Below are 27,614 nucleotides of genomic sequence, written 5' to 3' on the forward strand. Positions count from 1 at the left end.
GTCAAAAGCATCACTTAAACCTAACAAACATCCGTTAGACATCATTTTTAATCTCAGTCTATTGATCCAAAGTGCAGCAGATCAAATAAATTAACAGCTATTGAGTTAAAATAGTTTCTACTGGATGATACCTGACAGGTCATATGGTGAAAATAAATTACAAATATTCTTTACTTGGGCAAAAGAGTAAAGGTAATCCAGCTCACTGTCTGAAGTTAAACAGATAACTTGTCATGGTGGACAATAAGATATATTATTTTCTAACTCTCTCTACCTCACTTTTGAGAGACTTTGCACCCTGATTTTGGACATTTAATGTTCCTGGGTTTTGAGAAGAACAGCTCTAATGCCCTCTAGTCTCGACCCCCATCAAATATTTTTCTCATTGGATCTGCACAAGTCACGTAGGTGACCCATTTTGGTTTCAAAACGGCGAATTTTGCCGAAAGGTTAGGAGGTTGCATGCCTGCCCACTGCCGCTGGGTCTAACGTTAGCAGTCCGCTGACCCACTGCCGCTGGGCTTAACGTTAGCAGTCCGCTGACCCACTGCCACTGGGTCGAACGTTAGCTGTGTTAGCTGTCCGCTGACCTACTGCTGCTGGGTCTAATGGCAGTTACACACCGGGCCGATAATCGGCCGTTGGACAGTCTGGCGAGGTCAGTGAATCGAGTCTGGTCGGTGTGTTCCGTGCCGTCGTCCGTTGGAGGAGCTGTTGGCCTTCATTTTGACTTGTTCAGCTGGAGACAGGGCAGTCTCACCCGGAAATGGCAAGCAGGATGACCGTGACTAAGCCTCTCTGAAATGAAGACAGATTCAACAACTGCATGGCCTATTTCTCGCTTAAAATGTTATCAGAAACACGTTTCGGTGAACTATTTTAGTACAATATGAGATCGTATTCTGAATGAGTCGCCAGTAATGGCCGGTTGAAAAATCCAAAATCTGGAAGCAGCAGCCAGACCCATGTGACGCGTTCGTCCAATCAGCTACCGGTTTTCATTTTTTGGGCGACAATACAGATTAGCGCCGCCTGCTGTTATGGAGACGTATTACGTCTCGTCGCTTCGGTGTGTTCCGAGGCACTTTTTTGACCAACTCGGGGAGACTGATCAGTCACACTGCCTTTTCTGCCGATGGTCGGCCGTCTGGTTGGTGTGTAACTGCCTTAACGTTAGCGGTCCGCTGACTCACTGCCGCTGGGTCTAAAGTTAGTGGGCCGCTGACCTACTGCCGGTGGATCCTCTCATCTTCCTTTTCTTAAGTACACCTAGGTCGTTGTGACCCAGACAATAACTACTAACACATTCTAGTCAACAGATGGTTTACTTCAAATTATTTCACTTTATTTCATACTGGTGGGTATTTCTTTACTTCGTTAGCTTTATCATCAGCTTAATTAGTGGCATAGGAGACACTATACATGTCAAAAGATCTTACTCATTTTGGTGTCACTGATCGTATTACCTTGGAACATAGCAATGCACAAGTGAGTTTTTATAGTTTTCTAAAGATCATAATATGTCCATCTCAGCTTTGCTCCAAAGAGAAAACTCCTCCTCTCCCTGACAGGAAACACCTTGCTAGGCTAACTTCCCTATGCTACCTCCCTCACATCTCCCTTTTTAAACTATTAACTAGCAACGATTAATCGATTAGTTGTCAACTATTAAATTAATCGGCAACTATTTTGATAATTGACTAATCGGTTTGAGTCATTTGTTTTTTATAAAAAAACAAAAAAAACAAAAGATTTCTCTGATTTCAGCTTCTTAAATGTGAATATTTTCTAGTTTCTTCCGTCCTCTGGGACAGAAAATGGAATATCTTTTAGACAGACATTTGAGGACGTCATCTTAGGCTTTGGGAAACACTGATCCACATTTTTCACCATGTTTTGACATTTTTATAGATCAAATAACTAATTGCTTAATTGAGAAAATAATCGACAGATTAATCAGCTATGAAAATAATCGTTTGTTGCAGCCCCAAAAACAATATCTAATACATATTTGAAATAAGAGTGTACTTTTTCCTACCACACAATATAATGTCTTCTATCTAGATGTTGATACATAAAGATTATGTTAAGTTTAGCTTGGGCTTAAAGGCACCAACGTTATTCCATGTCACCAGTCTCAGGTTCAGAAGAGTCTCCAGTCTGGTCTTCAGTCTCTGGTTGTAAAAGTGGATGTGAGTTCCTGGCTGGTTCTGGTCCTCCACAGTCCTCTCCATCAGCTTCTGTTTCCATCTGACCAACACATTTATGTGTTTTAACATGAGAAAGCCGGGCAAATCTTCTGTTACAAACACTGCAGCTGAATCTTTTCTCTCATGTGTGGACTGCCACATGTTTCTGTAAATGTTCTCTCCGTGTAAAAGATTTCTTACAGACTGAGCAGCTGAAAGGTTTTTCTCCTGTGTGAGATCTCATGTGGTTCTGTAAACTTCCTCTCCGTGTAAAAGATGTCTTACAGACTGAGCAGCTGAAAGGTTTTTCTCCTGTGTGAGTTCTCATGTGGTTCCTCAGGGTCCCACTATCAGTGAAAGCTTTAGCACACTCAGAGCAGCTGAAAGGCTTCTCTCCTGAGTGGATTCTCATATGTTTTTGTAAACTTCCTCTCTGTGTAAATGATTTTTTACAAACTGAGCAGCTGAAAGGCTTCTCTCCTGAGTGGATTCTCATGTGTCTCTTTAGGTCGTAATTTTCAGTGAAAGCTTTATTACACTCAGAGCAGCTGAAAGGTTTTTCTCCTGTGTGAGTTCTCATGTGGTTCTTCAAATGTGCCTTGAAGGCAAATCTTCTCCCACACTCAGAGCAGCTGAAGGTTTTCTTACATCTTGAATCATGTTTCAGAGAGTTTAAAGCTGACTGAGGTTCTCTGGTCTCCTTCCAATCAGCACTGTCATCAGTCTCAGGTTCAGAAGAGTCTCCAGTCTGGTCTTCAGTCTCTGGTTGTAAAAGTGGATGTGAGTTCCTGGCTGGTTCTGGTCCTCCACAGTCCTCTCCATCAGCTTCTGTTACCATCAGATCAACACATTTATGTGTTTTGACATCAGAACTCTGGGCAAATCTTTTGTTACAAACACTGCAGCTGAATCTTTTCTCTCCTGTGTGGACTACCATGTGTGACTGTAAATGTCCACTCTGTGTAAAAGATTTCTTACAAACTGAGCAGCTGAAAGGTTTCTCTCCTGTATGAGTTCTCATGTGTCTCTTCAGATGTGTCTTGAAGCCAAATCTTCTCCCACACTCCGAGCAGCTGAATGTTTTCTTACATCTTGAATCATGTTTCAGAGAGTTTAAAGCTGACTGAGGTTCTCTGGTCTTCTTCCAATCAGCACTGTCATCAGTCTCAGGATCAGAAGAGTCTACAGTCTGGTCTTCAGTCTTCAGTGGTTGTAAAAGTGGATGTGAGTTCCTGGCTGGTTCTGGTCCTCCACAGTCCTCTCCATCAGCTTCTGTTTCCATGTGTTGAGTTTGTCTTTGATGAAGCTGTGAGGACTGAGCTTCCTCTTCATCATCTTCACTCTTCACAGGGACAGGAGTGAATGGGAACTTGGTGATATCAGCCTGCTCCAGCCCTTGAAGCTGATCTCCCTCCTGACTGCTCCACAGTTTCTCCTGTTCCTCTTTAATGTTTGGGAGGGGCTCCGGCTCCTGCTGGTCCACACTGGAGCTACAATCCTGCTGCTCAGGGGGAACCTCTTCTTTAACCACCAACAGCTGCTCAACATCTGCAGGAAACACATACAGAGAAATGTTGTGGAACTGTATCTTATCACCTGGATTGTGATTGTTATAAAGAAATACTGGTTGTTCAGTCAGTTACTTAAGTTACATCTACACTACTAGTCTTCCTTTTCAGCCTTGGAAAACTGTTGGAAAGGCTGTTGACTGACTCTCTTGGGGTGAAATAATGCAACTGCGCTGTTGAGCACAAAGTGGCGTAGTCGGTCATTAAGAAGCATAACAAGACACATGTCGGAATAACAGATTGTGAAGTGGGCTTTACTGCATTCAAATGGTTTAAGTTGTGTGTGTGTCTGATGAACTGTGAGTAAAACCAATCATTTTTTACTGATCTGGACATTATTTGAGTTTTTCACTGTGTTTTGGTGAGACTTTTGTTGATACAGAGCTAATGTAATCACCATGCGGCTTCCTCATGCTAATGCTATTTTTTTTTTAAAGATTATTTTTTTGGGGCATTTTCGGCCTTTATTTTTGACAGGACAGATGAAGACATGAAAGGGGAGAGAGGGGGGGAATGACATGCAGCAAAGGGCCGCAGGTCGGAGTCGAACCCGGGCCCGCTGCGTCGAGGAGTAAACCTCTATATATGGGCACCCGTTCTACCAACTGAGCTATCTGGGCGCCCATGCTAATGCTAGTTTAGGGGGCTGAATTATCAAACTTAATCCAATCTTTCACCTTACAGTAGACCTTGGAAAACATCGTCAGATGCTCATTTGCCACACAGTGTGGACTTCTCCCTGCAACGTTTTTACGATGCCAAGTTGGCCGGGAGAGACTATTGCTTATTTAAGCTTGCAGAGCTAAGCTCTCCCCCGCAGGTATTACCTCTTTCTTCCACACAGCATGTTCAGCCAGGCAGTGTCCCTACCGTTGATCACTATGTAGTCAGCCTAGAGACAGGAAGGAGCCAGACTCTACAGCATGAAACCGTTGTATAGCGACAACGACATACACCTTCAATCCTCAAGCCAAGAGTATTTGTTCTAAAGAGACTGTGCTGCTTAACATGAGGGATAAGATGATGGTGTAAATTACAGCTTTTAAAAGGAGCAAACGCGGCAGCTTCAGTAAGCCAACCCCCACAGTTATCTGTGGACTCCCCCTCAATTCACACCCCTGACCTTTAGTCATTATGACCAAAAGTCTCTCCTGCAGAATCAGCCAGCCACCCATGCCTACGCCAGGTATCAAACCTTTGCAATTTTGCATGTTTGGGACCAGCAACCAACTGGTACCACACCAAGTTCCTGTGATTCAGAGGATCATTTCCTCAGCCAATGCATCACCTTTAAATGCTTTAATGGGACTTAAGTTATAGACTGAATTAAAGACAAGCACTGTTGCGGATGTGGAAGATCACATAAAGCAGCACAATTTACACTGAAAAAGGCATGCAACATACACTCACCTAAAGGATTATTAGGAACACCTGTTAAATTTCACTTTAATGAAATGATCTAATCAACCAATCACATGGCAGCTGCTTCAATGCATTTAGAGATGTGGTCCAGGTCTAAACAATCTCCTGATCTCCAAACTGAATGTCAGAATGGGAAAGAAAGGTGATCTAAGCTACTTTGAGTGTGGCATGGTTGTTGATGCCAGATGGGCTGGTCTGAGTATTTCACAATCTGCTCAGTTACTGGGATTTTCACGCACAACCATTTCTAGGGTTTACAAAGAATGGTCTGAAAAAGGAAAAACATCCAGTATGCAGCAGTCCTGGGGGGTGCAAACATGCCTTGTTGATGCTAGAGGTCAGAGGAGAATGGGCCGAGTGATTCCAGCTGATAGAAGATCAACTTTGACTCAAATAACCACTCGTTACAACCGAGGTATGCAGCAAAGCATTTGTGAAGCCACAACATGCACAACCTTGAGGAGGATGGCTACACCAGCAGAAGACCCCACCGGGTACCACTCATCTCCACTAAAAATAGGAAAATGAGGCTACAATTTGCACAAGCTCACCAAAATTGGACAGTTGCAGACTGGAAAAATGTTGCCTGGTCTGATGAGTCTCGATTTCTGTTGAGACATTCAGATGGTAGAGTCAGAATTTGGCGTAAACAGAATGAGAACATGGATCCATCATGCCTTGTTACCACTGTGCTGGGTGCTGGTGGTGGTGTAATGGTGTGGGGGACCCATCATGCCTTGTTACCACTGGGCAGGCTGGTGGTGGTGTAATGGTGTGGGGGACCCATCATGCCTTGTTACCACTGGGCAGGCTGGTGGTGGTGGTGTAATGGTGTGGGGGATGTTTTCTTGGCACACTTTAGGCCCCTTAGTACCAATTGGGCATCGTTTAAATGCCACAGCCTACCTGAGCATTGTTTCTGACCATGTCCATCCCTTTATGACCACCATGTACCCATCCTCTGATGGCTACTTCCAGCAGGATAATGCACCATGTCACAAAGCTCAAATAATTTCAAATTGGTTTCTAGAACATGACAATGAGTTCAATGTACTAAAATGGCCTCCACAGTCACCAGATATCAACCCAATAGAACATCTTTGGGATGTGGTGGAACGGGAGCTTCATAACCTGGATGTTCATCCCACAAATCTCCATCAACTGCAAGATGCTATCCTCTCAATATGAGCCAACATTTCTAGAGAATACTTCCAGCACCTTGTTGAATCAATGCCACAAAGAATTAAGGCAGTTAAAACACAGGGGTCAAACACGGTATTAGTATGGTGTTCCTAATAATCCTTTAGGTGAGTGTATGTAAAGGTAAACACCTACAGATTCTACATAAAGTCAACACTAAGAGTGTGATGGAAGGTACCTGCCTGGTTAGCTCAGCCACCGAAAACCTTTACCTGGAGGAACCTTCTGACTCCACTGGTGTTCCCATAAAGGCCATCAGTCATCCTCCGCCATGGTGAAAACAAAATAGACAATTAGGCGGTCTTAGATGAAGGCACAGATCATACTACGCTGCTGCTCCAGGAACTAACAGGAACTCCAAAAAAACTTTACATGAGAACCATCCGTAAGGACATCCAGACTCTTAATGGTGCCTCAGTCTCCTTCCAATTCCCTCTGTAGTGCAGCCACAGAAATCCTTCCAGAGAGTCAATGCCTTCACCTCCCTTGCTTTGGGCTAGCTGAACTTAAGTATCCACTGGCCACCCTTGAGAAAAGGCACACGCACCTCAAAGACTTGCCTCTACACCCCTTTAACCGTGTTTTACCCTTGCTGCCAATTGGAGCTGACCACCTTTGCTTTATAAGCCCAATGGAACCCGTGCGCTTAGGACAACCAGGAGGGCCAGCGGCAATCAGAACACGGCTGGGACGGACACTTCAAGGGCCGGTAAAGACGATTGAGTCACAGTTACAGCCTCAACAATGCCTTTTTACATCTCTCAGCCCCTTGTCAGTTGAGTTATATATACATGTTGAGAAGCATTGGTAAGTTGACACTGCCTTATAAAAGTGGAAAGGTGGTTAAAAGACCAAAGGAAGACAAGGCAGCTATACTGTAAACCTACTGGAAGCCAGGACTGAGCGAGTGACAGTGAATAGGGGTGCTGAGGTATGCCACACCACTGCTAAGGAGAAAGGATACTACATTATTCAAGGCTTTTTAGGAAGCATTAATGCTAAGCCTCAAGAGTACTGACAAACACCTTGCTAAAGATCCAGAAAGGGCTGCTGCGTACACTGCAGAGAATAATGAACTGGAAACCTCTGGTGTTGTAGTCAAACTGCAAGCTGACGTTGCCTCTCCTTTCGCTACAAAGGACTTAACCTCAATGAGTCGCTGTTGCTTGGTCCTTCCTTGAGTGCACTTCACCGCTGTATTTTCCAGCACATTGAAACTAGAGAGGATGGAAGATTCTCAATCAAACTGTGCTTCTACGTGAACAACTGCTTAAAGAGTGTTCCCTTAGTTGAAGAGGCCCAGCAGTTGGTCAACAAGCTACAGCAGCTTCTTGCATCAGGAGGATTTGAGGTCCATCAATGGGCTAGCAACAGGACAGACGTCATTTCTCATCTACCACCAAAGGCATGCTCAGAAAAACTAGAGCTTTGGCTGTCGCATGACAAAGCAAAGACATACGAGTCAACACTTGGACTGAACTGGCACTGTGAAACAGATACCCTTGGCTTTAAGCATTGCTGCCTTAACTATTAACAACCAACAACGAGGAGCATCTATCGAGCTCTGGAGAGTCAGTACGACCTACTCGGGACAAGCCCAGAGATTGGGATGATCCACAGTTACCTGATGCCGTGAGCTGGAATGAGCTAGAAACACGAAACTTGGCCCAATGATTGGAAATGATGTGCATTAGGTTCCCAAGAAATATGAGTCCAATCGGCCACATGGTGGCGCTATAATGAAGGTTTAATCTTTCAAAGGCCACACCACTCACACCGTCAGTCCGATTGACTTGAAATTTCCAACACATATGCAGCTCAATGTGTTCTACAAAAATGATTCTATTGATTGATTGATATATAAAGACCAACATTTTTATACAGCTTTTTGGGACTGATATACACATTTCTACTATAAATGAGCAAGATTTGTCAAAAAACATGGCCGTCATCAATCAAACAACTTCTGAGAGTGCGGGGCTAGCAGGGGATTGCCTATAACTCAAGTTCTGCCACAGCAATCTTGTCTAAAATTGATGGAGACATCTGACACCACGGCTGGAACGTACGTACCAAGTTGGGTTAAAATCTGATTATGGGGGCGAAATCGCGGGACTTGCTGCATCTATTGCAGTGATGAAACAGGTGTGTGGTTGGGTTCACCACTTTCTCTATAGAGCATGAGCTGAAGTGGTTTTGATCATCTTTGTGAAGCTAGAAACCCGCTCAATGCTGCTTGCGGCTTTGACTTTGGTGATTTGGCTTCTGTTTAAAGCTGCTTGCTGCTTTAACTTTTGGAGATAGTGCTGCTTCCTAAGCCTCCTGTAGTACAGGCGGTAGAGCATTTACAACAATCACAACGTTTGCAGTTCAATCCCATGCCCTGCAGTCCGATCTCAAAGTGTATGAATGTGAGTGAAAGGACTAGAGGGAAATGGAAATGCAGTCCATTTACATCCTTCTGTTGGGTGGCTGAGAAAGGGTTTGAACCAGCAAATTGCCGCTTGCGGCTATATTTGTTCTTTCTTTTGGAAGGCTGGCTGCCAAAAATCGGCACTTACTACAATAGCTAATTAATTAGTCTGAGGTAAATGCTGTCTAACTGTTAACAGAAGTGACGTGGTGGCTGGCGTCTGGTATGTGCGCCTGAAACGGAGGGGTGTGACTTCCCCCAATTTAACTGGTGGAGGCGGCAGATATGGACTTGACTCCGGTCAAAGAATCAGACTCCAGAGGAAGTATGTCTGGTTAACAGAGCTTTATTTTGAGTTGCATTGGTAGTTTGAGTTGGTGTTTGTGTTTGTGCTGTTTCCTGAATGTTTTCCAGAATGAATAAAAGGAATAAGGAAAAAGTCCGCTGCCTCTCTAAAACAGACATCAAAGCACAGTGACGCTCACTCAACCGACATCAAACTGCAGTATTGCCGTCGACCTGCGGGGGCGGTGGACAGGCTTACCAACAGCGCCACTGTTTGTGTGTCGGCCCGCCCCAGCGCAGCTCAGACGTGTAGACAACAGAGGAACAGAAGAAATTAGCTGCAGCTTTACCAAAATGAAGGCTGAACAACAGAACCATTTTGGTACAAACATTTACTCGCCATGTGGCGGATAGCCCTCTGAGATTTGCTCGCCAAAGAGAAAATGTACCCGCATTTAGCGACTGGTGAGTGTTAGTTTCGGACCCTGCATATGGCTCTGTGGCCCACCTGCGCTCAGTGGATTACCATGTAAACGTACAACTGTCTTTCCTCATGGCTAGATCATGCATAGTCCCGACAAAGCAGTTATTTATTTTGCCGATTAGATCTGTCGCAGCGCTAACTGGGGCTCAGCTCGTGAAGCTGCTCAGACCAACTGACCCTGAAGGTGGAGGAAATCACCCTTTGGTCTGATTCAACCACTGTCCTCAGATTGCTTCATTCCACATCCTGCCACTTGAATGTCTTTGTAGGCAACAGGATCACAGAAATTCCAGATCTAACAGACCTAAAATGACTAAGGGGCAAGTAAAAATTGCGAGGGGGTGCATTTCATTTTCATAAAGTAGGCTAAAAAATAGCCAAATTACACAAGCTTTACCCGCTGTCGCAACAGGGTCAGCACTCGCAAATGTGGCATTTCTTGAAGCAGTTGAGTTGTCCAATTTTATCTATTTTTGAAGATAATAAGTACGACTTGACAAAGTAACTATTTAAAAATCAGTTTATCAGCTTTAGGCTATTTCAAACACACATAATGGCTGGGACTGCGCTCCCAGTTAGACATTTACGTCCCTTAATGGTTAAGCCGACACTAACAAATAAAATATTTATAAATAATGTTTAGCTAGTGCAGTAAGCTTACGCTAGAAACTACTAATGTTACACAAGTTACGTCTAAGGCTGAGCAATTTTATCGATTCTGCGATATAAATTGATATTTTTTTCCCAAGAAAGTATCGATTTTTAAGCCGCAAGTATCGATACATAAGTCCCATTCAAATCCCCCGTGTTTACCCCCGTTCGCATTGCAGGAAGAGCGATTTGGTCAGCCAGCCGCTAGCGTTGCTGTAGAGCAAGTTACCCGTACTAACTTTACACAGACGCCGACGTCTACGTGCGCTGACCGCTGACACACAGAGCCAATTATCGGCCGTCTGGCGAGGTCAGTGACTCGAGTCTGTTCAGTGTGTTCCGTGCCGTCGTCCGTCTGAGGAGCCGTCGGCCTTCATTTCGGCTGATTTGACATGCTCAGTCGGAGACAGGGCAGTCGGGACTAAGCCGGAAATGGCGAGTGGATGAGCCTCTCAAAATCTGACGAAAATCTTTTAAACTGACCTTTGTCGATCTGTAATGAAGACAGATTCAGCAACTGCACGGCCTATTTCTCTCTTAAAATGTTTTCAGAAACACGTTTCGGTGAACTATTTTAGTCCAATATGAGATCGTATTCTGAACGAGCCGCCATGACAGTCTGGCTGTGAATTTCCGGAGAAAAAAGAACCACGTGACGCGTTCGTCCAATCAGCTGCCGGTTCTCATTTTCTGGGAAACAATCAGACTGTTGATGGAAACAATACAGAGCAGCGCCGCCTGCTGCTATGGAGACGTATTACGTTTCGCGCACGCGCAGAGCGTACGCTCAAGTCGGCGTCTCTTCAGTGTGTTCTGAGGAGAAGCCATGGTACTATGTCTACTTACCTGGTGGCTAGACTGGCTACCTCATATGTTCAGTGTCATGGTACTATGTTTACTGACCTGGTGGTCACACTGGCTACCTCATATGTTCAGTGTCAAGCTAAAAAAGCTGTCAAAGAAACTGTTCAGAACAAGGCCACTTGCTGCACTTTTTAACTCTCTGTTGTTAATTGCAATACTGCACTTTATTTACTTTTCAAAGGCTTGTAAGCTTTCAATAAATGGAACTAACTTTCTCAACACATCTTTGATTCATTTTGTCCAGCATTTGCAAGCTGTAGACTCTCTGTCCAGTCAGAGACATATATTGTGTAATTCATGTTTTCAGTTCAATTAATGAAATCCAAGTAAATGGAACACTCACAAGATGTCACCAAAATCACTGTCCCCTTTAAATCTTTCAGAAAATGATGTAAGTGTATCGAATTATATCGAATCGTATCGAATTGTATATATATCGTATCGTGAGCTGAATATCGTGTATCGTATCGTGAGATTAGTGTATCGCTGCAGCCCTAGTTACGTCTAACCAGGATGCGTATCACTGGACTGTAACTGTGAGATGAGATATTTTTCATAGATGTTCTTTTGAACATACACGTTACACCAAAACAACTTCCTTCCCGAGACTATTTAGCAGAGGCACCGTGGCTCCGTCCAGAGCTTAGCACCTCCCAAAACGATTGTGATTGGTTTAAAGAAATGGCAATAAATCAGAGCACGTTTTTCTCCCATCCATGAATGCTGTGTGGACTAGCCAGACCTTCCTCTGCAGCGCTGTGGAGGAAGGTCTGGACATGTGAGACTAGTGTGAAAGGAACCCTACTCCTAAAATAAAATAAACCAGCTTCTCTTGAACTTTTATGCTCTTGACTTCTGCAGATTTTTCACCCTTTATTTCCCCTAAAAGCCCTGTTAACGTGGTTCCTACCTTCCTCTTCATCATCTTCACTCTTCACAGGGACAGGAGTGAATGGGAACTTGGTGATATCAGCCTCCTCCAGCCCTTGAAGCTGCTCTCCCTCCTGACTGCTCCACTGTTCCTCTTTAATGTGTGGGGGGGGCCCTGGCTCCTGCTGCTCCTCTTTAATAACAATCTGGCTTTTCTCGTCTGGAGGCAAAGCTGAAACACAGACAGAAGTTAATGTCAGCTAAAGCTTAGAGATTACAGGGTTTCCCCCAGAAAAGTTGTTTAGCTCGGTGGCCAGTGAGAAAATGAGACTCTAAAAAGCTATAAGACTCCATAGAGCCCTACATGACACACACACAGAGACATACGCGCACACAGAGACACACACACACACACACACACACACACACACACACACACACACACACACACACACACACACACACACACACACACACACACAGAGATACACACATACACCCTCCAAACCTCAGTGGTTACAATACTGTGCTGCTGCGTTCCAAGGCGAACATCACTACTATGTAGAGATGCACCGATTGACCGGCTGGTGACCAGAATTGGACGATTTTCACGTCATCGGCCACGACCGGCCGGACAGTCTGACAAATGCCGATTTTATGCCGGTCAAATCATGGCTGTATTAAGAGAACTAGACACGGCATTCGGCGCGAAGCCCCATTCAATCCAATGAGAGTACTCATGTTTGTGTTGCTTTAGCAAACGATGAGCTTCTCTCGTGTGTGTCTAGTATAGCTAGTTCGTTCATGGTATAGCTAGCTAGCTACGTGGAGAACTCATGAACTCGCCGTTTCATTGTCTAAAATATTCACTAACGTGAAACACTGTGTCTTCGTTGTTCCTGATCGTTTACATGCTTATCTAAATAAACAATGGATGTATTTAGACAACGAAGGAGATGTAATAATTATGTTGTGCTACTAGCTGGATACTAGCTAGCCTGCTAGCTCTAGCTACTAAGGTTAGCCTGCAGTCACTGACATAATCAGTCAACGACAACGTTCATTATAACACTTCACTTTTGCATGTGTTAATTAGTAATGCTTATCAAAATAAACGAGGGATGTTTAGACAGAACCAAGGAGATGTAATCGCTATGTCTGTAGTAATGTTATCTAGGCATATAGCTATGTACAGTGTTAATACCAAGGGGGTAAGCCTCTCCTCGGACCGCGAACCTCCTATGGCGCCATTTTAATGCTACAAAGCGATCACCCTCCGTTAGCATTCCATTGACTGCCATTCATTTTGACGTCACTTTGACAGAGAATAACTTTACATCTGAAGAGTTTAAAGACTCTATTTGTCCGTTGTTTATTTCTAAAGAAACACGACAATGTATAAAAGGCTCCATTACCTTGTACCTCACGTTATGGCTCCGTAGCAGACGTTTTTATAAAAATAGGCTAACGATTGGGTCATAACCACGAGACTTACTGTCACATAGTAGAGGAATTACCGTATAGTACAGGAGAAGCTCTCAGGCAGTTTGGACTTCCATTAGCTGTTTAAGTTTAATTACTAATGTTAACTATCATTTTAGTGATCAATAATTAGCCTGTGTCTATGTTATCTCCTTACATATACCTACGCTCTCCGTCTCTGCTAGATTGGGAATGATTGAGATTTCTCTTGGCACAGCTACCAGAAGACTTCCAACTTTCAGACAGGTTGCTCACGTCACATCTACGTCTTCAAGCTCAGTTGGAGGCTGCTCAGTAACGCTCAGCCATCACCGGAAAAGTGCTTCTAACGGCCTTCACTGGTCTCCGTCCAGAGCAACGGGATCTGTTGGTCCATTCTTATATACAGTCTATGGTTAATACACCCATGCTAGCTACCACTGATGTTAGCAACTAGCCGATAGCCGAAACGCTAATGACGTTACATCCACGTTACAGGCTTTACAGCATACATACATCCATACATCCCTCGGATGTATCATAAGATAATACAATGGATGTATTAATAGTACACATGGTGAATTACAATCATTAGCTATATCCATTATTACAGCTACAGGACCTCAGGAGAACCGTCACATGAGCATGCGCAGTGCAGGGCGACCTGGGCGGGCGCAGTCGGCACAGTCCCGCGGGTCTGCTCCATAGACTGTATATAAGAGTGGACCAACAGATCCCATTGCTCTGGACGGAGACCAGTGAAGATCGTTAGAAGCACTTTTCCGGTGATGGCTGAGCGTTACTGCGCAGCCTCCAACTGAGCTTGAAGACGTAGATGTGACGTGAGCAACCTGTCTGAAAGTTGGAAGTCTTCTGGTAGCTGTGCCAAGAGAAATCTCAATCATTCCCAATCTAGCAGAGACGGAGAGCGTAGGTATATGTAAGGAGATAACATAGACACAGGCTAATTATTGATCACTAAAATGATAGTTAACATTAGTAATTAAACTTAAACAGCTAATGGAAGTCCAAACTGCCTGAGAGCTTCTCCTGTACTATACGGTAATTCCTCTACTATGAGACAGTAAGTCTCGTGGTTATGACCCAATCGTTAGCCTATTTTTATAAAAACGTCTGCTACGGAGCCATAACGTGAGGTACAAGGTAATGGAGCCTTTTATACATTGTCGTGTTTCTTTAGAAATAAACAATGGACAAATAGAGTCTTTAAACTCTTCAGATGTAAAGTTATTCTCTGTCAAAGTGACGTCAAAATGAATGGCAGTCACTGGGATGCTAACGGGAGGTGATCGCTTTGTAGCATTAAAATGGCGCCATAGGAGGTTCGCGGTCCGAGGATGTATTAAGAGAACCGTCTGCTCGCGTTCATTATGCCCGTTCATCATGCCTAGTTTAATAACTCTGGATTTGGCTACTACCTGTTTTCATACAGAAGTTGAGTTTGCTAAATATATCACATTTTTTTAGTTGGATATTGGATGTGAAAAGAAGGAAATGGTTCTTCCATAACATTGCACTTTAGATGTGCGTTAATTTCCCACACCAGGAGTAATTTATATAGTTCTATTTTATAGTGATCAATTATCTGTTAATAAAATGTTCTATGCAAAATGAAATGTAAGATGTTCTATTAAAAAAAAAGATAGAAAATAAATATTTGTGTGTGCTGTAAAGTGGTTTGAAAAAAATAAAATCGGAATTGGCTTAAATCGGTATCGGCCAAGAAAATTGTAATCGGTGCATCTGTACTACTATGTAACAATCACCTATACAGTCCTAAGGGATTACCTATTAAATAAGAACCTTTGTTTATGTAGAAAACCGCCCACCAAAACCCACCAGACTCCATGTAAATAATCAGTACTTTTAGCGTGTATGGAACCAGCATATTTCCACATGTAAATGGGTGAATTAAGGTTTTATTTCAACCAAACCAGAGTGGTGATTGTTGGAACAGTGGAAAGATGAACCAAGACGGCTTTTGATAGTTTAATTGTGTCTCTGTCCACTTTGAATGCAGTGTGTTTTACGATGATAAAAGTACTGATTATTTACATGGAGTCTGGTGGGTTTGGCGAAGGCTAGTTAAAGAGCGAAGATTACACTAGATCTTATGAATAAATGCTTATTTACATCCGTCCTATCGTCAAATCGTTGCTGAGAGAACAGATGACAGGAAGGAGAGAAAGATCAACTGAAGGTTTAATGACCAAACCTGCTCTGTGTAACCGAAGCTGAGGGTTGTAAACAGCGTCCAGTAGCTCCCGTTGTCGCTCGTTCTCCTCTTTTGAACGACAAAGTTCCTCCTCGTACTCTGCTATCGTTCTTTCAAACAGCCCAAATATCTCTTCAGCAGCCGCAGTTAGTCGCTGCTCCACCAACGCTCTCAGCATCTGGACTTTACACATTTTACCTCTTTCTCTACACAACAAAGACACTCTGCTAACACACCTTTCTACTAGACGCCATCTTGTTCAAAGTGTGAAGTTAGCCGCAGTGAAGACTACAGCTTCCGGTGCAGATCAGTTGCTGAGCTTCAAAATAAAAGTCTGGAAATGTTCTTCAGAATACTTCCTCAGAAATACACACAAAGAAGATTAATGATTAAAATACACTTTATTACATTTTCAGAGCTCTGAAAAAAAGTTTTAATGTAATAAATGTACATTGTATTATATTATCTAAGCCTTACACATGACATTACAAAAACAAAGACAAGATTTGACAATTTGTAATTCCTCACAGGGTTTGTCCAGCCAATACCAGGAGATAAATCCCTCCCAGAGTCACTGCAGTCCCTCTGAAACGCCTTCAACCCTAGTTGGGTTTAGGGTGGGGTTGGGTACCGAAACTCTGTACTTTCTAGGGTACCAACCAGATTAGGCCGGTACTACCGGGGACCAAATCCCAGTGTTTTCTAGACCTATAGCCCGTTTTACGACCACGTTTTTTGCCTCCTGTTCTTGATACCTTTGCCTGAGATTGTACGCATGCCCGGATTATCCATAAGGGCACTCGGGCCAGTGCCCAGGGGCACCAACCATTCACAACCAGTGGGGGGGGCACCACATGAGACAGTCTTTAACAATATTTTCCGTAAATTGTTAGATCATTCACTTGAAATTGTTGAAAGACCATACATTACTCATTAATGAACACTAATTTCACAACAACAACAATAATAATAATAATAATAATAATAATAATAATAATAATAAATTATAAATAAATCAATATTACATGACCACTATCACTCCCCTCACCAGTCTGTCAGAGTTGAGTTGGTCCACAAGTTCGCGCAAATGTATTATTTGGGGGATGGGTGGGTGGGGGGGGGGTGGTTAAAAATAATCAAAAGTGGCCAGTTTAACCCCCCATAATGATGAATGTAAAATATTAACTGTTATAAAAATGATAAGTGGTTGGCTTTCTTGATTCAATGTAACTGGCAAGCAAAGAAAAACATTTTTCACAGCTAGTCTTTTGTCCATATGTTATTAATTTTCGGTCCTTTTATTGTCGTTAGTTGTGATGCTAAAGCAGTTTTAGCTTTCCCATGATGCTTTTGAAAGTTTTTGACCAATCAGATGAGTTGCTCTCAGGGCCCGTGAAATAAAGTCGGAAAAATACACATTTGACCGACCCACAGTGCTGCAAGATATAGTATTAATTTTGGCTTTTTGAATTGATAGACATTTTGAATTGAGACATTTGAATATAGTGCTCACTGCTCATATGCCTACATGTATGTAGTTGGACAAGTTAGTAAATTACATTTGAGAAATCCCCTTGATTATGTCTGATATTTTTGCCAGGAGGACAGCACGGGTAAAAGGGGTGGTAGATGGGGTGGGGGCTTTGAGGTATAGTGCCCTGGAGCACCACATTGTCTTAATACGGGCCTGATTGTACGTTGCACAATAAACTTCATTACCTCTTCACCTCTGCCACTGAGTCGTGCTTTTGAGTCCTCTGAGCTCCCTGACAACTAGTAAATAATGTGTAATGTGTTCCCCTCATGAATTCTTCATGTATTAATCTAGTATTGGTGCTGTATACTGTTACAGTTATTGTTGATGTGGCCTTGTTGAACATCTTTAGTCTTATTATATTTATTCTAAGGTGCAAGGTGCATTTAGAGCACACTGTCAGTTCTCTATATTCGATAAGAAGATTAACGTCATGCAGTTTGTGTTAGTTACTAACTCCATGCCGGCCGGTTGACAGGAAGAAAACAAACACTAAACAGGAAGTAGCGGGGTTGATGGGAAACGTGGTCTTATAGTTGAGATAAAATCTACACACATAAATAAATGTATTAATAAATTACAGTTGGATGTTTCTCTCATATGTCTTATCATAACTACCGCTCTATAGACCATAATACTGAATCTGTTTAGGATTTCTACGTTAAAAAATATTGTTTAACGTATATTAGCCATTCAGAATACCAAAGACAGTTTTTACATATTAAGTTCAGGCAAAATTGAAAAAAAAAAAAATTAAAAAAATTATTACCTGCAGTATAAATGCAAAATTATGAGCTTATCTTTATAATTGAACGAATTACTTGTTCTCTTGGAGCTATATCAATCAAAATTCCACCCAAATCTCTATTTTTTGTTTCTTTCTAGAAAGGCACAGTTGTCTTACAGTCATTACGTTGAATTAAAACCACTATTGATGTATTGGTAGAAAAATATAAGGATTATAAAGACAACATGAGCCCCATTGATTCCAACTGAAGCAATTCTAAAACTTAACCCTGGTAAGATGGCCGCCAAGTGGTTCCATCCTGGAATGGCAAGTATGAATTACATGTCATATCTATTGTTCTATATCTATTGTTAAAATACTGTACTGTGTACTTTTTTGCTTGGACTTAAAGGCACCAACGTTATTCCATGTCACCAGTCTCAGGATCAGCAGAGTCTCCAGTCTGGTCTCCAGTCTCTGGTTGTAAAAGTGGATGTGGATGTGAGTTCCTGGCTGGTTCTGGTCCTCCACAGTCCTCTCCATCAGCTTCTGTTTCCATCTGACCAACACATTTATGTGTTTTGAAATTAGACTGCTGGGCAAATCTTCTGTTACAAACTGAGCAGCTGAAAGGCTTTTCTCCTGTGTGGACTCTCATGTGTTTCTGTAAATTTCCTCTCTGTGTAAAAGATTTATTACAAACTGAGCAGCTGAAAGGCTTTTCTACAGAATGAGTTCTCATGTGGTTCTTCAGGGTTCCACGTTCAGTGAAAGCTCTACCACACTCAGAGCAGCTGAAAGGCTTTTCTCCTGTGTGGATTCTCATGTGTGAACGTAAATATCCACTCTGTGTAAAAGACTTCTTACAGACTGAGCAGCTAAAAGGTTTCTCTCCTGTGTGAGTTCTCATGTGCGTCTTCAGTTGTCCACTTTCAGTGAAAGCTTTACCACACTCAGAGCAGCTGAAAGGTTTTTCTCCTGTGTGACTTCTCACGTGTCTCTTCAGAAGTGACTTGAAGCCAAATCTTCTCCCACACTCCGAGCAGCTGAATCGTGTCTTACATCTTGAATCATGTTTCAGAGAGTTTAAAGCTGACTGAGGTTCTCTGGTCTCCTTCCAATCAGCACTGTCACCAGTCTCAGGTTCAGAAGAGTCTCCAGTCTCTGGTTGTAAAAGTGGATGTGAGTTCCTGGCTGGTTCTGGTCCTCCACAGTCCTCTCCATCAGCTTCTGTTTCCATCAGATCAACACATTTATGTGTTTTGACATCAGAACTCTGGGCAAATCTTTTGTTACAAACACTGCAGCTGAATCTTTTCTCTCCTGTGTGGACTACAGCCATGTGTGACTGTAAACTTCCACTCTGTGTAAAAGATTTCTTACAGACTGAGCAGCTGAAAGGTTTTTCTCCTGTGTGAGTTCTCTTGTGTATCTGCAGATGGTGCTTGCGGCCAAATCTTCTCTCACACTCAGAGCAGCTAAATATTTTTTTACATCTTGAATCATGTTTCAGAGAGTTTAAAGCTGACTGAGGTTCTCTGGTCTCCTTCCAATCAGCACTGTCACCAGTCTCAGGTTCAGAAGAGTCTCCAGTCTGGTCTTCAGTCTCTGGTTGTAAAAGTGGATGTGGATGTGAGTTCCTGGCTGGTTCTGGTCTTCCACAGTCCTCTCCATCAGCTTCTGTTTCCATGTGTTGATTTTGTCTTTGATGAAGCTGTGAGGACTGAGCTTCCTCTTCATCATCTTCACTCTTCACAGGGACAGGAGTGAATGGGAACTTGGTGATATCAGCCTCCTCCAGCCCTTGAAGCTGCTCTCCCTCCTGACTGCTCCACAGTTTCTCCTGTTCCTCTTTAATGTTTGGAGGGGGCTCTGGCTCCTGCTGGTCCACACTGGAGCTACACTCCTGCTGCTCAGGGGGAACCTCTTCTTTAACCACCAACAGCTGCTCAACATCTGCAGGAAACACAGAGAAATGTTGTGGAACTGTATCTTATCATGTGGATTGTGATTGTTATTAAGAAATACTGGTTGTTCAGTCAGTTACGTAGGTTACATCTACACTACTAGTCTTCCTTTTCAGCCTTAGAAAACTGTTGGAAAGGCTGTTGACTGACATATTAGGGACCTCTTGGGGTGAAATAATGCAACTGTGCTGTTGAGCACAAAATGGCGCAGTCGGTAATTAAAGTGACTATAAGTAACTTTTTTGTTTTTCTGTAACTGTCATTTTTCATATTATGATTTTAAATGAGCTGTAACAGCAAACGAGACTAACAGTGTAAAGAACGCTATTTTTGGGTAGTTTTTATTTGTGCCGTGGCTCCAAACAGTCTCACTCCCTACTCATCAAATGTCTGACGCATGGCCAAGGACCCCTGGCGTTAAGTTTCAACAAAAGAGGTGTACCTGTTGCGTTGTTTTTCGACGGGGAGATTACGTCAGATAGACATTCATATTAATCCCTCATCATCAAATAAAGACGAAAGAAAAACACGCCCCCCTTAACTCGAAATCTGTGGCAGTTTTATTATTGGTATTTTTAGCCCAATTACTGTTTTAATCAACATTTATTCACGAGATCGTATCATGGTTTACATGTATTTCTTTTAATGTTATTATTTTGGTCTATTTCGGCCAGGGAAGCAGGATTTCTTTGTTGTTTATTTATAATTTTAAAACTATAACGCTACATCTATCAACATTTATTTAGATGTTATCATGGTATTCATTTCTTTATTTTAATAATATTATTTCGGTCTTATTGCCAGTGAAATATTACAGTATGCTGTAAAACAGAACACTACGATATGAGCCGAGCTGAGCGGATTCAAAGCCGATATCCCACAATGCAATGCGGGCATTCATTCACAGAATCGGACAGCGATCAGCAGGTCTTTAACAACAGTATCGCTTCAATGTACATATATATAATATTGATGGGACAACTGACTCTGACGCGAGTCAGTTCAGATTTCGAGTTAAGGGGGGGGCGTGTTTTTTCTTCCGTCTATATCCGACGATGAGGGATTAACATGAATGTCTATCTGACGGACCTGCCCATCGAAAAACAACGCAACGGGTACCCCTGTTTCGTTAAAACTTAACGCCAGGGGTCTTTGGCCATGCGTCAGACATTTGACGAGTAGGGAGTGAGACTGTGTTGGTGGCTCGGGTTCGATTTTTCCCGCGTAGTCACAGAATGATTAATGGCAGGTAGACAGCGCAACAGTAACACATTCTGAAGGGTCACAGGTTTTTATGTAACACTGGAAAAACTTACTCAACTCTGCTTTATTGTTTAATTTAGCAGCTATTTGCCTGGATTGCATTTTAACTACATCAGTTATCCTCAAGCACTTATAGCCAGTGATGCCGGGTAACGCGTTACTCTAATCTGACCACTTTTTTCAGTAACGAGTAATCTAACGCGTTACTATTTCCAAACCAGTAATCAGATTAAAGTTACTTATCCAAGTCACTGTGCGTTACTATTTTTCTCATTTTCCTTAGTAAAAATATATATTGTTTTTACTTTCTTCTTGCATCTCGGGGAGTGAAGTCACGTATGCGACGACAAGTCACGTTTTCAGCATGTGGACAGGTCACGTTTTCAGCATGAGGACAGGTCACGTTTTCAGCATGAGGACAGGTCACGTTTTCATCGTGAGGACAGGTCACGTTTTCAGCATGAGGACAGGTCACGTTTTCATCATGAGGACAGGTCACGTGTACGCAGCGACACAAACATAAACAACAGTGGAGGGAGGAGAGAGATGCGAGTTTTCTAGCTGGAAATACAGTCACTATTTTGAGCTTGTGTCAGCTAAAGATGGCAATATTAAGGTTCGTTGTACACTCTGTGCTGGTGGCGACAAGGTGCTATCTAGCTACAAAAATACTACGTCAAATTTGAAGAAACATTTGGAATCGCAGCACCGCAGTCAAACTTACAGAGTCCCGCCAGGTGGTGCAAAGCAGAGAGAAGAAGGTCCCCCACCACCCAAACAACAAAAGCTGGACTTCGGTGCAAAACCAGTAAGTGGGGGAGAGTTGAAGAAGTTGGTCGGGCAGTATGTTGTAGAGGAAATGCTGCCCTTAAACACGGTTGACTCGCCTTTGTTTTGTGCCATAATAAACTAGATTCCTACTACTGGCAATGCTGAGCTGCCTCACAGTAAACCGGTTGTCATTTTTATGTTGAGGCGGCGGGGTGTTGTCAGCAGCTGCTGAATGTAACTAATAAAGTAACTTGTAATCTAACTTAGTTACTTTTAAAATCAAGTAATCTGTAAAGTAACTAAATTACTTTTAAAATCAAGTAATCTGTAAAGTAACTGTGGCAACACTGCTTATAGTTATCTTCTCTTACAGCGACTGCCTCGCTGATCTCACAATTGTTAAAATGCTGTTAGCTACTTTTGCTTAGCCATTAGCAATGGCTTATCCCTCTCCTGCTCTCCTTTGCTCGATGTGTCAAATATTTAGCTATTCCTCTATGGCGTTATATATGTGCCTCATTCCTGAGGGAGTAATTGTATGTTTTGAGCACAGAGAACTATATTTTGCAAGCACATTACTTTGCATTTTGAACAGAAATGAACACTCGCAAAAATAATTTTGTTTGAGTAAACAAAAGCCTATTTCGTGTTTCTTTCTCCCTCGCTCTCAACTTCTTCACTCTCCGCGCTCAACTCTTGACACGCTCGCTCAGATTTTCACAGCGTTACAAGTGTGCCACAAAACCAACCAATAGGAGAATCAAAAGGTCAATTCTGATTGGCTGTTCGTCTCCAATTAGATCGCAAGTAGCAGGAAACAAATATCTACAGGGAAACAGTCTTTGGCACAACACCTGCAGTGATGCCCCAGCAAGGGGTATCTCTGCTGTAGCCAGTGGGTACTTGGAAAGATTGTGGAGCAGCTTAACTAATCAAAATAACAATTGAATTATGATTGATTTAAAACAATATATCAGCTAAAACAGCTCAACACATATGTTTAAACATATAGCGAAGTAATCAATGGTAGAAATAAACAGCTAAAAGTTGAAATGATTAGCTAAAAGTAATGGATGACTGTTGAAACATTAACCACACTTCAAGTAAAAGGCCTAGCTAGCTAGTAGAATTTCTGACCAAACCAAGCTAAATGTTTACAGTTCAATTGCATGAAAATGTAAGAATATTCACTTTAATATGATAAATAGTGTGAACACATTGGGAGTTGATAGGGCGGGGTATGTGAGTTTATATGACAGGGCTGTGGGGGAACCTCAGACCAGAAGGGTTGGAGCACTGATCTACAGTATTTTATATTAATGACCGACCGGTATATTACAGACATGGCTTAATAGTTGTGTTAATCACAATACCGTTGTTTGGATTACATATCTCCGTGTGTGACTAACGTCATCCTTCACAAGCAATCATTAGCCCAGCATGGATAAAGTCTACGCATCCAACGTATTCATCCGAACACACCTAAAACGTCACAACCCAGCTACTTGTAAGAAATTTGTAATACTGGTTACATAGTTATCGTGTTTTATTAACCTTAATTCTGTTTGCCAAGGCTATATTTTATTGGCTTGCAAAGTAGCTATCCATTGCTAACGCTAACATTAGCTAATTTTTTCAAAAAGGAGTAGCTGCCAAGATATGGTTTCATTGTAAGACAGCGTAAACACATGACAACACTTGACGAGTCTTACAACACCTCTCTGGTCTCTAGTGAAATCATATCTTGGCAGTAGTTAGCTAACGTTTCTGCTTTTTAAGATAAATTAGCGTTAGCAACGGATAGCTCATTCGCAAGCTAATATATCAACAGAATTCAGGTTAATAAAACACGGTAATGTAACCTAAGCATTAAAAAACGCTTGAAATTTCATGCTTTTTGGACTAAACGTCATACCCAAATTAAAAGTGGTACAGCTCCCGTATACTCTGACACTCTGGGGTGAGCCTGACATCACTGGAAAGGAAATACTCTCAAGTTGTTGTTACCAGTGTCAGGGTGATTCTAGGCCTTAATGACAGAGTTACAGAGGCTAGAATGGAGGTTTTTTTTATTAGGGATGTCCCGATCAGGTTTTTTTTGTCCTCAAGTCCGAGTCCGAGTCATTTGATTTTGAGTATCTACCGATACCGAGTCTCGATCCGATACTTCTATAATAATTCAACTTTATAATACCTCCAGACCGCAGACATACTCACGCTGACCGCTTCAAGCTGCGTCCGTGTTCTACTTTTCCGGCATTTAACCAATAGCGTCTCTGCAACAAAGTGATGTCATGCCGCACGCGTTGCTGTTTCTGTGTGGAGTCAAAAGGGTCTAACTCTGTGCCACCGCATAACTATAGATGTGTTCAAAAATAATGTGAATATATATACATATATATCCGAGTCCTGATCGGGAGGTAACGTCCGATTCCGATCAAGTCTGAAACCACGTGATCGGGCCCGATTTCCGATCACGTGATCGGATCTGGACATCCCTAGTTTTTATTTCCGTCCAAGTCATACATCTGTAAAATGATTAAAATACACTGCTGTAAACACATCTGGTAAGATACAGATATACCAATGCCATAGCCACATGTCTCAGCTTACTACAGAAAAAATCCAGAAGCCAAAAGACTCAAAAAAAATTTCTACAGATATGTCTGTCCATTTTTCTTATTTCAATTTGAAAAGTGCAAAGAAAAAAGTACAATAAAAGTACAAAACAAAACACTTCTCAAATACACAAATACACCCACATCAATCACACACATACTTGAAATAACTATATACATAAATATATAGAAATAAGTCATTATAAATTGCACAGGGGGTGATATGCTTATAGGAGGCCCTGTTTTTGCTTTGACACAGCTCCAGCCATTACAGGGTTAAAATTTCAGGGTCAAATTAGGTGTCTATCGAATTGTCTGCTCATTGGCTAAAAATGTAGACGGGTCTTATAGCATTTAAATCTAACTGGTCCGAGCAAATGTCGCTCGAATGCACATGGGGCTTACATGGTGTCAGAGGCATCCTCGGCTTCCAATGGGAATATCACAGGCAAACCTGGACGGATTGGTTCATACCAGGTATCTATGGAAACCTTAGATCTCAGAGAATACAGTGACGCCCACATCGAGCGTGTAGGAGCCTCGGGAGAGAAGCGAGGCCGCGTTAGACGTGCAGAAATGAAGAACTGTTTCGCGTTTTTCTGTTGTGATTCGGCCAGAAACTTCAACATTATGAGGCGAACAGCTCGTTTTGGACATAACGGCTTGGATATTCCATTTCCTTGGACTCTTGGGGATTTAAGAAACAAATGTTTTGGGCTAAATACTCCTTTGTGGCTAAAGGGACAAGGAAAAAAGGTATGGATGCACTCTCGATTCTAGACACCAGCTGCGCAGTTTACGGCTGCAGTTGTGTAACTGCTATAAATCATCTTATGCTTTGTGTGTGTGCTTAATGGAATCATGAGAGACTAAGCTTTCAATTGGTGTGTCGCATGGCTGTATATTTTGAAGATTTAATGCTTTAAAGTTATAAAAACGTTCATGAGTGGAGGTTACAGCGACGCCACAGCCACAAAGTGTGCCGTCCACGGTACAGTGATCCTTGAGAGGTTAAAAACTACTTACATGTGGCTGTAGTGTGACAGGTCTACTGCTGTTCAGTCTCGCATTGCGAGACCTAACTTAGCTACAGTGCTGCGAGGCCTGTTCAGAGGACATGTTTGGGGTGGCAGTAGCTCAGTCCGTAGGGACTTGGGTTGGGAACCGGAGGGTCGCCGGTTCAAGTCCCAATACGGACCAAAGTACAGAGTGTGGATTGGTAGCTGGAGAGATGCCAGTTCACCTCCTGGGCACTGCCAGGTGCTCTTAAGCAAGGCACCGTACCCCCCCAACCGCTCAGGGTGCTGGTCCAGCACTGGCAGCCCCCTCACTCTGACATCTCTCCATTTGTGCATGAATAGGTCCTGAGCATGTGTGTGTATATCAGGCCTGTGTGTAGTGATTTCTAACAAACAGAGTGTAAATTGTAATTTCCCCACTGGGGATCATTATAACATTATTATTATGTCGGCTGCAGAATGTGAGCTAGATTGCTTGTGAAGGACGAGTCAAACTAACGTTAGTCACACAAGGAGATATGAGTCAAAGAAAACAACGGCATTATAGTACACACAAATATTAAGAAATGTCTGTCATATAAGTCAATAATACAAAATACTGACCGAAATGTGTTTTAATCCAGTAACATTAGTCGAACAGCTCCACTGTAGTCAGTATTTGCTGTACCAACAGGTGTTGACTGAGAAAGACTGTTCCTCCTAGATTTTAGTTTCCTGCTACTTGCGATCTAATTGGAGATGAACAGCCAATCAGAATTGAGCTTTTGATTCTCCTATTGGCTGGTTTTGTGGCACACTTGTAACGCTGTGAAAATCTGAGCGAGTGTGTCAAGAGTTGAGCGCGCAGAGTGAAGAAGTTGAGAGCGAGGGAGACATGACCGGCGCGCAGCAGCGTCTACCTGCGAGCAGAGAAAGATTGTGCACGAAATAGGTTTTTGTTTACTCAAATACAAAAAAATTTTTGCGAGTGTTAATTTCTGTTCAAAATGCAATGTAATGTGCCTGCAAAATATAGTTCTCTGTGCTCAAGACATACAATTACTCGCTCAGGAATGAGGCACATATATAACGCCATATTCCTCTGCCTCCTTTAGTGATAATGATACATGTAATAAATGTAGTTTATTCGCTGCTCTGGAGGCGAGGCTTAGTGAGTTTGAGGCACGGCTCCGCACCATGGTCTTTGTATATTATAGAGTGTGGTCTAGACCTACTCTATCTGTAAAGTGTCCTGAGATAAGTCTTGTTATGATTTGATATAGGGCTGAACGATTTTTGAAAATAATCTAGCATGCTATTCCACCAAGTTTCCATGCTACATAAATAAGCCAGACAGAGTTGTCCCTCATCTGGCGATAGAAACCCTGATTTTCCCATAGACTGTATATAAGAAGGCTTTTCCCGTTCTGTTAGCTCAGAGCTCCACAGCCTAAGTCCACAGGTACAAATTAGTTTTGCACCAAATGTATCGTCAAGAGTGTTGTGAAAGTCGAGGTGCGCAGATTGGCCACTTTGTGATGCGAGAGAGCACATATTTGAAGTTGCAGTGACAGATTCCAGAGGTTGTAATCACTGAGTTGTGGTTGTGATGGAAAATGAACCAGAGTAAAAAGTATACGAGTAAATGTTGCATTATAAGTTTGCAGCTGTCATTGTGTTCATGTAAATATCAATCTACACATTTGTGAATATTTTTTCTGTAACTTCACATTCAGAATACAGGTGTGTGAACATTTTCTACAAGTGCAAATTTCAACTTACAAGTTCAGATTTTTTTTACAAGCTCTCATGTTTTTTTTCTTTGTATGACTTCAAATTCAGATCACATGTGTGTGAATATTTTTTACAAGTGCAAATAAAATTTTTACAAGTGCAAATTTTAACATACAAGTTCAGATTTTTTGTTCTGCAAGTTCTCACATTGTATTCTACAAGCTCTCCCTTTTTGCACCATATTTACCTTCATACGTTTGGTATGAATGATGGGTGAGATGTATTCGGTACGTGTGTGTGTATGTGCGCGTGTGTGTGTGTGTGTGTGTGCGCGAGTGTGTGTGTGTGTGTGTGTGTGT

General features: G+C 42.3%; 1 protein-coding gene across 1 annotated transcript in view; it reads right to left on the minus strand.

Annotated features, from left to right (window-relative positions):
- Window positions 1–18,642: 18,642 nt before the first annotated feature.
- Window positions 18,643–27,614, minus strand: part of LOC116050087 (zinc finger protein 605-like) — a 17,056-nt gene continuing 8,084 nt past the window's right edge. The window contains exons 2-3 of the mRNA XM_035993439.1: window positions 18,819–19,086; window positions 18,643–18,652 (exon numbers count right to left, since the gene is read on the minus strand). Of these exons, the coding sequence (XP_035849332.1) occupies window positions 18,643–18,652; window positions 18,819–19,086 (278 nt within the window). The remainder of the gene's footprint in view (window positions 18,653–18,818; window positions 19,087–27,614) is intronic.

Source organism: Sander lucioperca, chromosome 16, assembly GCF_008315115.2.
Source record: "Sander lucioperca isolate FBNREF2018 chromosome 16, SLUC_FBN_1.2, whole genome shotgun sequence".
NCBI classification, from domain to species: Eukaryota; Metazoa; Chordata; class Actinopteri; order Perciformes; family Percidae; genus Sander; species Sander lucioperca.